The sequence below is a fragment of the Mobula hypostoma genome, chromosome 1 (genome assembly GCF_963921235.1).
Source record: "Mobula hypostoma chromosome 1, sMobHyp1.1, whole genome shotgun sequence".
In the NCBI taxonomy this organism is placed as follows: domain Eukaryota; kingdom Metazoa; phylum Chordata; class Chondrichthyes; order Myliobatiformes; family Myliobatidae; genus Mobula; species Mobula hypostoma.
The window spans coordinates 222,050,411-222,063,540 of NC_086097.1; the positions used below are offsets into that span (position 1 = coordinate 222,050,411).

Sequence of the window (13,130 nt, forward strand, 5' to 3'; positions counted from 1 at the left end):
TCCTCAGAAATGTTTTGTTTATGATAGACCACTTGAAGCTGAACACAAATGTAATTTTAGAATACTTGCATCACATAGGAATTTGGATAAAAAAGAAATTAACTTTTATTGAATTTAATGCATTCAGGGATATTCAATATTCAGGAGGGATAGACATGAAGGAAGGGGAGGTGGGGTGGCGTTGCTGGTTAAAGGAGAGATTAACGCAATAGAAAGGAAGGACATAAGCCGGGAAGATGTGGAATCGATATGGGTAGAGCTGCGTAACACTAAGGGGCAGAAGACGCTGGTGGGAGTTGTGTACAGGCCACCTAACAGTAGTAGTGAGGTCGGAGATGGTATTAAACAGGAAATTAGAAATGTGTGCAATAAAGGAACAGCAGTTATAATGGGTGACTTCAATCTACATGTAGATTGGGTGAACCAAATTGGTAAAGGTGCTGAGGAAGAGGATTTCTTGGAATGTATGCGGGATGGTTTTTTGAACCAACATGTCAAGGAATCAACTAGAGAGCAGGCTATTCTGGACTGGGTTTTGAGCAATGAGGAAGGGTTAATTAGCGATCTTGTCGTGAGAGGCCCCTTGGGTAAGAGTGACCATAATATGGTGGAATTCTTCATTAAGATGGAAAGTGACATAGTTAATTCAGAAACAAAGGTTCTGAACTCAAAGAGGGGTAACTTTGAAGGTATGAGACGTGAATTAGCTAAGATAGACTGGCAAATGACACTTAAAGGATTGACGGTGGATATGCAATGGCAAGCATTTAAAGGTTGCATGGATGAACTACAACAATTGTTCATCCCAGTTTGGCAAAAGAATAAATCAAGCAAGGTAGTGCACCCGTGGCTGACAAGAGAAATTAGGGATAGTATCAATTCCAAAGAAGCATACAAATTAGCCAGAGAAAGTGGCTCACCTGAGGACTGGGAGAAATTCAGAGTTCAGCAGAGGAGGACAAAGGGCTTAATTAGGAAGGGGAAAAAGGATTATGAGAGAAAACTGGCAGGGAACTTAAAAACGGACTGTACAAGCTTTTATAGATATGTAAAAAGGAAAAGACTGGTAAAGACAAATGTAGGTCCCCTGCAGACAGAAACAGGTGAATTGATTATGGGGAGCAAGGACATGGCAGACCAATTGAATAATTACTTTGGTTCTGTCTTCACTAAGGAGGACATAAATAATCTTCCAGAAATAGTAGGGGACAGAGGGTCCAGTGGGATGGAGGAACTGAGCGAAATACATGTTAGTAGGGAAGTGGTGTTAGGTAAATTGAAGGGATTGAAGGCAGATAAATCCCCAGGGCCAGATGGTCTGCATTCTAGAGTGCTTAAAGAAGTAGCCCAAGAAATAGTGGATGCATTAGTGATAATTTTTCAAAACTCGTTAGATTCTGGACTAGTTCCTGAGGATTGGAGGGTGGCTAATGTAACTCCACTTTTTAAAAAAGGAGGGAGAGAGAAACCGGGGAATTATAGACCGGTTAGCCTAACGTCGGTGGTGGGGAAACTGCTGGAGTCAGTTATCAAGGATGTGATAACAGCACATTTGGAAAGCGGTGAAATGATTGGACAAAGTCAGCATGGATTTGTGAAAGGAAAATCATGTCTGACGAATCTCGTAGAATTTTTTGAGGATGTAACTAGTAGAGTGGATAGCGGAGAACCAGTGGATGTGGTATATTTGGATTTTCAAAAGGCTTTTGACAAGGTTCCACACAGGAGATTAGTGTGCAAACTTAAAGCACATGGTATTGGGGGTAAGGTATTGATGTGCGTGGAGAATTGGTTGGCAGACAGGAAGCAAAGAGTGGGAATAAACGGGACCTTTTCAGAATGGCAGGCGGTGACTAGTGGGGTACCGCAAGGCTCAGTGCTGGGACCCCAGTTGTTTACAATATATATTAATGACTTGGATGAGGGAATTAAATGCAGCATCTCCAAGTTTGCGGATGACACGAAGCTGGATGGCAGTGTTAGCTGTGAGGAGGATGCAAAGAGGATGCAGGGTGACTTGGATAGGTTAGGTGAGTGGGCAAATTCATGGCAGATGCAATTTAATGTGGATAAATGTGAAGTTATCCACTTTGGTGGCAAAAGCAGGAAAACAGATTATTATCTGAATGGTGGCCGATTAGGAAAAGGGGAGGTGCAACGAGACCTGGGTGTCATTATACACCAGTCATTGAAAGTGGGCATGCAGGTACAGCAGGCGATGAAAAAGGCGAATGGTATGCTGGCATTTATAGCGAGAGGATTCGAGTTCAGGAGCAGGGAGGTACTACTGCAGTTGTACAAGGCCTTGGTGAGACCACACCTGGAGTATTGTGTGCAGTTTTGGTCCCCTAATCTGAGGAAAGACATCCTTGCCATAGAGGGAGTACAAAGAAGGTTCACCAGATTGATTCCTGGGATGGCAGGACTTTCATATGAAGAAAGACTGGATGAACTGGGCTTGTACTCGTTGGAATTTAGAAGATTGAGGGGGGATCTGATTGAAACGTATAAGATCCTAAAGGGGTTGGACAGGCTAGATGCAGGAAGATTGTTCCCGATGTTGGGGAAGTCCAGAACGAGGGGCCACAGTTTGAGGATAGAGGGGAAGCCTTTTAGGACCGAGATGAGGAAAAACTTCTTCACACAGAGAGTGGTGAATCTGTGGAATTCTCTGCCACAGGAAACAGTTGAGGCCAGTTCATTGGCTATATTTAAGAGGGAGTTAGATATGGCCCTTGTGGCTACGGGGGTCGGGGGTATGGAGGGAAGGCTGGGGCGGGGTTCTGAGTTGGAGGATCAGCCATGATCATAATAAATGGCGGTGCAGGCTCGAAGGGCCGAATGGCCTACTCCTGCACCTATTTTCTATGTTTCTATAACGGTGCTGACGCTTTGTAATTGTACAGCTAAGCTAAATATGTTTTTCATTTGTGCTCAGAACCTGAGACTTCTCGCTTAAGTGTCCAACAATAATCAGCCAGCACTGATGGATTCCAGTTGCCCTGATACCATTTCTCCATGACCACAATCTTCTGGTGAAACCTTACACTATTCTCATCACTGATAGTGCGGCGACTTGCAGGGAAGAAGTCCAAATGGGAATGCAGAAAATGAATCGATGGCCACATCTGCACCAGGTGCATCGAGCTGCAGCTCCTTAGAGATGTGTTAAGGAACTGGAGCTGCAGCTCGATGACCTTCGGCTTGTTAGGGAAAGTGAAGAGATAGTAGACGGGAGATACAGGGAGGTGATCACTCAAGACTACAGGAGACAGATAAATGGGCGATTGTCAGGGGAGAGAGGGGAGGAAGTCAGATAGTGAAGAGCACCCCTTTGGCTGCCCCCCTCAACATTGAGCACTTCATTTTGAGTACTGTTGGGGGAGATGACCTAGCTGGATGAAGCAACTGCAGCTGTGCCTCTGACATTGAGTCTGGCCCCATGGCTCGGCAGTGTAGGGAACTAAAGAGGATGGAGGCAGTAACAGAGGACTCTATAGTTAAGGAGATAGATAGACGATTAAGTGGATGCGAAAAAGAAACGTGGATGGTAGTTTGCTTCCCAGCTGCCAGTGTCTACAATGTTTCTGAACGTATCCACAATATCCTGAAGAGGGAGAATGAGCAGCAATAAGTTGTGGTACATATTCGTACCAGCAACATGGGTAGAAAAGGGAAGGAGGTCCTGAAAACAGAATACAGGGAGCTAGGAAGGAAGCTGAGAAGCAGGACGTCAAGAGTAGTGATCTCGGGATTTCTGCCTGTGCCACGCGACAGTGAGGATAGGAGTAGAATGAGGTGGCAAAATTCAAAAGGGCAAAGAAGACAGGACTGAAGGTGTTGTATTCAAATGCGCATAGCACTGGGAATAAGGTGGACGAACTTGCGGCGCAATTTGAGATTGGTCGGTATGATGTTGTGGACATCACTCAGTCATGGCTGAAAGAAGGCTATAGTTGAGAGCTCAACATCAAAGGATATACTTTGTATCGAAAGGACAGGCAGGAAGGCATAGGGGGTGCTGTGGCTCTGTTGGTAGAAGGAGGTGACATAGGGTCAAAGAATATTGAATCTTTGTGGGTGGAATTAAGAAACTGCAAGGGTTAAAAAACATTATAGGAATCATATATACACTCCAAATAATGGCCAAGATGTGGGGTTGAAGTTGCAAAGGGAGCTGGAAAGGATGTGTCACAGTTGTAACAGGGGAGTTCAATATGCAAAGGGATTGGGAAAATCAGGTTGGTGTCGGATCACAAGAGAAGGAATTTGCTGAATACCTATGAGATGGCTTTTTAGAGCAGCTTGTGCTTGAGCCTATTCACGGAAAAGTTATCTTAAGATTGGATGCTGTGTAATGACCCAGATCTTATTAGGGAGCATGATATAAAGGAACTCTTATGAGGCAGTGATCATAATTGATACTGCAAGTTGAGAGGAAGGAGCACAAGTCACATGTATCAGTATCGCAATGGAATGAATGGAATTGGAGAGGCATGAGAGAGCAGCTTGCCCAGCTGGATTGGAGGAGGATACTGGCAAGGATGACGACAGAGCAGAGGTGGTTGAAGTTTGTGGGAGTAGGTCACAAGCCACAGGATAGATCTGTCCCACAGAGGAAGTTGTTCACAAATGGCAGGGGTAGGTAACCGTGGCTGACAATGGAAGTTAAGGAATGCATAAATGCCAAGGAAAGGGAATATAAGGTAGCAAAAGCAAGTGGGAAATTGGATGATTGGGAAGCTTTTAAAATCCAACAAAAGGCAACTAAAAAAGCTATAAGAAGGGAAAATATGAAATATGAGGGCAAAGTAGCGGATATTATAAAGCAGGATGTTAAAAGTTTTTCAGTTATAAAGAATAAACGGGAGGTGAGAATTGATATTAGACCACTGGAAAGTGATGTTGGTGAGGTAGTAATAGTGGACAAAGAAATGGCAGATGAATTAATGGGTACTTTGCATCTGTCTTCACTGTGGAAGGCACTAGCTGAGTTTCAGAGGTCTGTGAGTGTCAGGGAGTGGAAGTGAATGTCATTGCTATTACAAAGGAAAAAGTGCTGGGCCACTTAAGGTCTTAAGGTGGATAAGTCACCTGGACCAGATGGACTATATCCCAGAGTCCTGAAAGTGGTCGCTGAAGAGATAACGGATGCATTGGTGGTGATCTTTCAAGAATCTCTTGATTCTCATATGGTCCCAGAGGCCTGGAAGATTGCAAATGACACTACACTCTTTAGGAAGGGAGTAAGGCAAAAGAAAGGAAATTATAGGCCAGTTAACTTGGGAAAGTCTATTATTAAGGATGAGGTTTGGGTGTACTTGGAGACTAATGATAAAATAAGTCAAAGTCAACATGGTTTCTGCCTAGGGAAATCTTGCCTGACAAATCTGTTTGAGTTCTTCGAGGAAGTTACAAGCAGGGTGGCCAAAGGAGAGGCAGTGGATATCATTTACTTGATTTTCAGGAGGCATTTGATAAGGTGCCACACATGAGGCTGCTTAACAAGGAAAACTCCTGTGGTGTGACAGGAAAGATAATAGAATGGCTAGAAGAATGACTGACAGACAAGAGGCAGTGAGTGGGAATAAAGTGGGCCTTTTCTGGTTGGCTGTCGTGACTAGTGGTGTTCCTCAGGGATCTGTGTTAGGACCGTTGCATTTCACATTATTTGTCAATGATTTAGATAATGGAATTGATAGCTTTGTGGCAACACAACAGGACTTAGACAAATTGGAAGAATAGGCAAATAAGTGGCAGATGGAAATCAGTGTTGGGAAGTGTATGATAATGCATTTTGGTAAAAGGAACAATAGTACAGACTATTATCTAAAAGGGGAGAAGATTCAAACATCAGAGGTGCAGAGGACCTTAGGAGTCCTCATGCAAGACTCTCAGAAGGTTAATTTGCAGGTTGAGTCTGTGGTAAAGAAGGCAAATGCAATGTTGGCATTTATTTCAAGGGGAATAGAAGATAAAAGCAAGGAAAAACTGCTGAGGCCTTATAAGACACTAGTCAGGCCGTACTTGGAGTATTGTCAGCAATTTTGGGCCCCATATCTCAGAAAGGAGGTGTTGTCTTTGGAGAGCATCCACAGGAGGTTCACAGGGATGATTGTGGGAAAGAAGGAGTTAACATATGAGGAGCATTTGGCAGTTTTGGGCCTGTAGTTACAGAAATTTAGAAGAATGGATGGGGCGGGGGGGGGGTATCTCTTGAATCCTACCGAATGTTGAAAGGACCACTTAGGGTGCATGTGGAGAGGATGTTTCCTATGGTGGGGGTATCCAGAACTAGAGGGCTCAGCCTCAAAATTGCTGGGCAACCTTTTAGAACTGAGGTAAGGAGGAATTTTTTTAGCCAGGGAGTGGTGAATCTGTGGAATGCTCTGCCACAGACTGCACTGGAGACCAAGTCCGTGGGTATACTTAAGGTGGAAATTGATAGCTTCCTGATTGGTCAGGCATAAAAGGATCTGGCAAGAAGGCAGGTGTGTGGGGTTGAATGGGTTCCAGGATCAGCCATGATGGAATGGCAGAGAGGACTTGAAGGGCTGAATGGCTTAATTCTGCTGCTATATCTTAAGGACTTAATCTTTACTGACATGTTGCACTTCATGGTTTTGTATGCTTGAAGCATGTTGTCAACCAGCTGCATGTAGTTTGGTGCTCTCTAGTTGCCAAGAGCATTTTCATCAACATCCTTGAATGCCTTAAATGTGATTTTCTCCAGCCTCACTAGATGTTCTTTGAACTGCCTGTCATTGATGACCTGTTTGATTTGTGGACCAACAAAAATGTTTTCCTTAATTTTGGCATCAGTTATTTTGACTTGAATTATGAACTGAAATAATAATTATAGGTGATTTTTAAAAAAGGATGCATGATAGGGAAATTTCCTGGTGATTTTCATAACTAGCAACCCAAAATCCATAAGACCATAAGATCATAAGACAGAAGAGCAGAATTAGGCCATCTGGCCCATCAAGTCTGCTCCACCATTCAATCATGGCCGATCCTTTTTTTCTATCTCCTCCTTAACCCTAGTTCCTGGCCTTCTCCCCGTGACCTTTGATGCCATGTCCAATCAAGAATTTATCCACCTTTGCCTTAAATACACCCAATGACCTGGCCTCCACAGCTGCATGTGGCAACAAATTCCACAAATTCACCACCCCTTGGCTGAAGAAATTTCTCTGCATCTTTGTTTTGAAAGGGCGTCCCTCTATTCTGCGGCTGTGCCCTCTTGTCCTAGACTCACCCACTATGGGGAACATCCTTTCCACATCTACTCTGTCTAGGCTTTCAACATTCGAAAGGTTTCAATGAGATAAATCCAAAAAAAGCACCCAAAAGTATTCAGGAAGCAAATTGAGGACTGTTGTCCAATGTTATTTATCTCCATTTGTCTTATTTCCTGCAGCTGTCAATTAAATTTATTGTTTTTGCTGGATTAACTTCTAATCCTTAATGCTTCCTCTTGTTCTTCCAAACATTGATTCTTTATATCTGATTCTTAATATTCAGAAAAAAAATCAGCAAGAGCAATACAAATCATAAAAGATGAGTTTCAGCTTGTGCAATACGTATTGTCGAGCGTCCTGGTTCTAATGAAGAGTTATCCTTCAAACATTGCATGCTAGTTCAAATATTGACGGTTCATCTGCTCAATTAGGATTTCTTTTTCCTACTCATAACATACATTTATTTTTAGATTTTGTTCACGTTAGTCCTCATTTGGTTCACACATACCTCTTGTAAATCAATTTTTGCTCCATTTTCAATGCAGGTTTTAATTGTCTCAATTTTTCCACCAAGTAAAGCCAAATGAAGAGGAGTATGCAGTCCTTTATCAAGACAATTAGTATGTTTTTCACGAGAGTAACCATGTTCCTCACCTTGAAAAACAAATAGCATGTGAGTCGCTGCTTACATTCAGTAGCTAAAGCAGTAAAGGCAAATGCTTCTATAATAACATTTTTACCAACCTTTCTGAATTATTATTTCCAATGTCTTGGTTGCTCCTGAAAATGCAGCTTCATGAATAGGTAAACGACCCAGTCTATTCTCTTTGCATAACAATGCTCCGTGCTTAAGCTTGTAAGAGGTAATCAAGCGGTTAATTTACTATGGTTCCAGAAAACATGATTTAGATACATAAATCTGAGCACTGCTCCTAACAACCAGTTTCATAGCAATAAGAATTGAGTTAAACATCACATAGAGTTTTGTGGCACTGATTTAGAACATTAGTCTTAAATACAGGTTAGTCCAAATTAGTTGCTAATAATATTTCTTCTGATATGAATGCTAGATTTTATAGGACACAGATCAGCAAGATCAGCTTTAGTATATTTTGGCTATATTTTGCAAGTCCAGTTTCTCTAACTTTTAGCAAGCTTTGCAAAAAATAAGAAAACTGTTTACACTAAGGTTCTGAAAAAAAGCCTCTGACATGAAATGTTAACTCTTTCCACAGATGATGCCAGACTTGCTGCGTATTTCCAGCGTTTTCTGGTTTTATTTCACATTTGAAGTTCCACTACCTTTCAGTTATATCATGGCCAGCCTGCAATTAACCTCCAATTACCATGTTGGCTCCAGCAACCTTGGTGAACATACCTAACAAAACATGTTAATCCTAGACTGGAAGCTAAAATCTAAAGGTGGGCAGAGAGTTCCAAATTACCAGACCTTCCTTTCAAGTTGGACTCAATTTAAATATGAAATATTTATCTAAGAAATTTGTGTTGTAGCTAGAGGGTGTAAGTCTGCTGGCCTTTTCAATGTGTACATTCATTGTTTTAACAGTTGCATTCATTTATTCACTTTTATTAACCTAAAAGTCCTTTTTCACATGAAGGAAGTCAGTATGGTGAACTTGTCATTTGGATTATGTGCACCTTTAAAACAATATTATTCCTTCCTTGTCAATCATTCAGATAAACCATGATGTAAAAAGAGAATTAAATGAAGTATAGCAGCAAAACCAAAACAAAACAGTTGTCATTAGCCTACAACTGCTACAAAGTTGTTATACTCGCATGACGCACCGCTAGCTCCAGTGAAATGATTGGTCCAAAGAGTTGAATCCTTTATTCGATCCTTTATTAGTAACTAGCAAACATACAATCTTGAAGCGATGAACTTAATCATAGCCATGTAAGCTAAGCATTACTCAGCAATGTTAAGGGGTCAGCAAAAAATACGACCTCTGCCAGTCCCAAACCACAAACCGCTTTGAAATAAGCAAGGATACGTAACTTCCTCCCTTTGCCTTTACCACGCCCCACTCATGTGGCCAGTTACCATAATAAACATGTGAAACCCACAACACAGAATACAAAGCAGATAGAGAACAGGTACATGGCTCCCACATAAAGTGCGAATGAGATCAGAGAATTGACCTTTCAAATCTCTCAGCAATAATGTGATCTTCTTAAAAAATAAGTATTTCCCTTAAACCTTGTCCAAAGAACAAATCAGCAGGGTGTAAGATAATTCCAGTTTTGGTAACTGCTAGGTCGGATCCAGAGGCAAAACTCGCTGTTGATGATTTCCCTGATTATTAATCTGATTAATGATGTGACAGAAGGTAATTTTCAGGAACTCATCTGGATTTTATAACACCTATCAGGACCACAGGATTTAGCATGGCACCTTAAACCTAATGAATCATTGTTGCAATGTAAGAGACACCAGAGTCAATTTCACATAACAAAGCTCCACACACAATAACAAAAAAAATATTGAAACATACACAGCAGATCAGGCAGCATCTGTGAATAGTGAAAATTCAGATTTCAGATTTCAGCATTTCAGATTGAAGCTCCCAACAATTGACAATCACCTTCATATAATTACATTAGTGATGTCAATTTAGAGGCTAATTTTGGCTAGTGTGCCAAGTTTAACACTGAGCTCCTCTCCAAAATTTCCACATGGGAGAGTACATTGGGACACAGTTAGTCACCTCATCTGCATACTTAAAAACAACACACAAAATGCTGGAGGAAGTCTGCAGGTCAGGCATCTATGGAAATGAATAAACAGTCAATATTTCCAGCATCTACAGAACCCCTTGTGTTTATCATCTGCACATCTGTTAAAGCAGTTCTTCATCAGTAATGAATCATGTTGTACTTCAGTCTCAAGAGCAGAACTGGAACATGCCATAGAGTTTCTGCCTCAGTGATCAGAGTGCTACCAAATCAGCTGGGGTCTGTAAGTGCCTGCAACTTGTTAATTCAGTATAGAGTGCTCACAAACATAGGAAACAGATTTTTTTATGGCTTGATGAAAATAAGACCTGCTGTATATGCATTCATATCACAAGTTATATCTGTCATGTGGGTATTAAACTGAAGCAAATGGTTCTTGGAAGCAACTATTTGTAATACAGTTCTTGCCACCAAAGTATATGCTACATAGGTGACAAACTTTCTCTATGATGTTACAGCAGGAAATGTCAGGAAGATATATATTAAGAACATAACATAAGAAATAGCTGGAATAGGTCATCTGGCCCATTGAGCCTGCTCCGCCATTCAATAAGATCATGGCTGATCTGACCATGGCTCATCTCCACCTACTTACCTTTACCCTAGAACCCTTAATTCCCTTAAGACTAACTAACAGAAATATAGAAAACATAGAAAACCTACAGCACAATACAGGCCCTTCAGCCCACAAAGTTGTGCCGAACATGTCCCTACCTTAGAAATTACTAGGGTTACCCATAGCCCTCTATTTTTCTAAGCTCCATGTACCTATCCAAAAGTCTCTTAAAAGACCCTATCGTATCCGCCTCCACCACTGTTGCCGGCAGCCCATTCCACACACTCACCACTCTCTGCATAAAAAACTTACCCCTAACATCTCCTCTGTACCTACTCCCCAGCACCTTAAACCTGTGTCCTCTTGTGGCAGCCATTTCATCCCTGGGAAAAAGTCTCTGACTATCCACACAATCAATGCTTCTCATCATCTTATACACCTCTATCAGGTCACCTCTCATCCTCCGTTGCTCCAAGGAGAAAAGGCCGAGTTCATTCAACCTGTTTTCATAAGGCATGCTCCCCAATCCAGGTAACATCCTTGTAAATCTCCTCTGCACCCTTTCTATGGTTTCCACATCCTTCCTGTAGTGAGGTGACCAGAACTGAGCACAGTACTCCAAGTGGGGTCTGACCAGGGTCCTATATAGCTGCAACATTACCTCTCGGCTCCTAAACTCAATTCCACGATTGATGAAGGCCAATACGCTGTATGCCTTCTTAACCACAGAGTCAACCTGCGCAGCTGCTTTGAGCGTCCTGTGGACTCGGACCCCAGGATCCCTCTGATCCTCCACACTGCCAAGAGTCTTACCATTAATACTATATTCTGCCATCATATTTGACCTACCAAAATGAACCACCTCACACTTATCTGGGTTGAACTCCATCTGCCACTTCTCAGCCCAGTTTTGCACCCTATCGATGTCCCGCTGCAACCTCTGACAGCCCTCCACACTATCCACAACACCTCCAACCTTTGTGTCATCTGCAGACTTACTAACCCATCCCTCCACTTCCTCATCCAGGTCATTTATAAATATCACGAAGAGTAAGGGTCCCAGAACAGATCCCTGAGGCACACCTCTGGTCACTGACCTCCATGCAAAATATGACCCTTCTACAACCATGTAATGAAAATAAGGCAAATAATAGACTTATTTAATGGATTTAGTGGATAGTAGGGATATGGAGGGCTATGGTCCCGGTGTAGGTCGATTGGAGTTTGTAGTTTAAATGCATTCAACGTGGACTGGATGAGCTGAAGGACCTGTTTCTGTGCTGTACTTCTCTGTGACTCTATTTGAACATTAAATGAGAAAAGACCTATAGGGGACAGGAAAGAGTGGACAAATAGAAGGAAGCAGTTTCAAGAAAAGAAGCCCAAGTCTATCTTGGATGTGTCAGCATGTAGAACATTAGAAAGTTTTTGACAAGAACTGACCATTCGGCCCAACAGAACTTGCCAAATTCCTATTCACCTAGTCTGTTGAAATAACTATCAAATTTAGATTTAAAAATCTCTATGGTACTACTCTCAACTACACAACTAGATAGTTTGTTCCATGTGTCCACAACTCACTGTGTAAAGAAATGCATCCTGATGTTAGTCTGAAATCTCCACTGAGCCAGTTTCCACCTATGGCTGCGTGTCTTTGGTGAAGGGTTAATTTTGAAGTAGCAGCTAGCAGCCACCTTAATTTTACCCTTAATGATTTTGAACACTTCTATTCTGTCTCCTCTCATTCTACATCTACTTAGGCTAAAAAGATTTAATTCTTTCAATCTTTCTTCAGAGCTCATACCCTGCAGACCTGGAATGAGTCTCGTCACCCTTCTCTGAACTCTTTCCAGTGCCTTCACATCCTCACAAAATACGTACACTGCTGTACACAGTACTCAAAGTGTGGCCTCACGAGTGCATTATACAGCTTAATGAGAACATCTCTAGACTTGAACTCCACTGAGCCCAACACTGATGATAGCTCTCAGATTTTCATATGCCCTACAGTTAACATGATTACTCTTTTTTGCATGCTTTATATAGCTGATATTTCTTCAATAATGTTTATGTATATCTTTATTCATCTATGTAGTTGACCTATTGTTTTTCTTGCTTCTGCCAGCCTTGGGTGTGAACATTTCCTGCACTGCATATATAACCTGTTGAAGTCGACCCCGTTGTTCCTCAACCAATTCAACATCAAGCCATTGCTTCCAGATTACCTTCTGAAGTCTTTGCCGCATCTGCAGAAACTTTCCCTTTCTGAAATTCAATTTAATGGCTTTGATTTTCACTGATAAACTCCCAAAACACTTCAAGACTAACAATGTTATGATCACTTGTTCCTAAAGAATCAACAATCTGTACTCAAAATTCTATCCTGATTGTGACAGGATATCAAATGTAGATGGGCCTCCCATCTTGTTGGTGCATTAACATACTGGGTTAAATAACAATCATTCAATAACTCAATGAATTCACTTTCGCTTAATTCAGTAGTCACTGGGCTCTCCCACTTTAATATGGGAAATTAAAGTCATTCATAACTAATACATTACTTCAGAACTTGC

The 13,130-nt window shown here is 41.7% G+C and overlaps 1 protein-coding gene across 2 annotated transcripts in view; it reads right to left on the reverse strand.

Moving 5' to 3' along the window:
- Positions 1–13,130, reverse strand: part of LOC134343350 (transient receptor potential cation channel subfamily A member 1-like) — a 125,674-nt gene that overhangs the window by 66,992 nt on the left and 45,552 nt on the right. For both annotated transcript variants that reach the window (XM_063042054.1, XM_063042047.1), the window contains exons 6-7: positions 7,989–8,097; positions 7,753–7,898 (exon numbers count right to left, since the gene is read on the reverse strand). In XM_063042054.1, the coding sequence (XP_062898124.1) occupies positions 7,753–7,898; positions 7,989–8,097 (255 nt within the window). The remainder of the gene's footprint in view (positions 1–7,752; positions 7,899–7,988; positions 8,098–13,130) is intronic.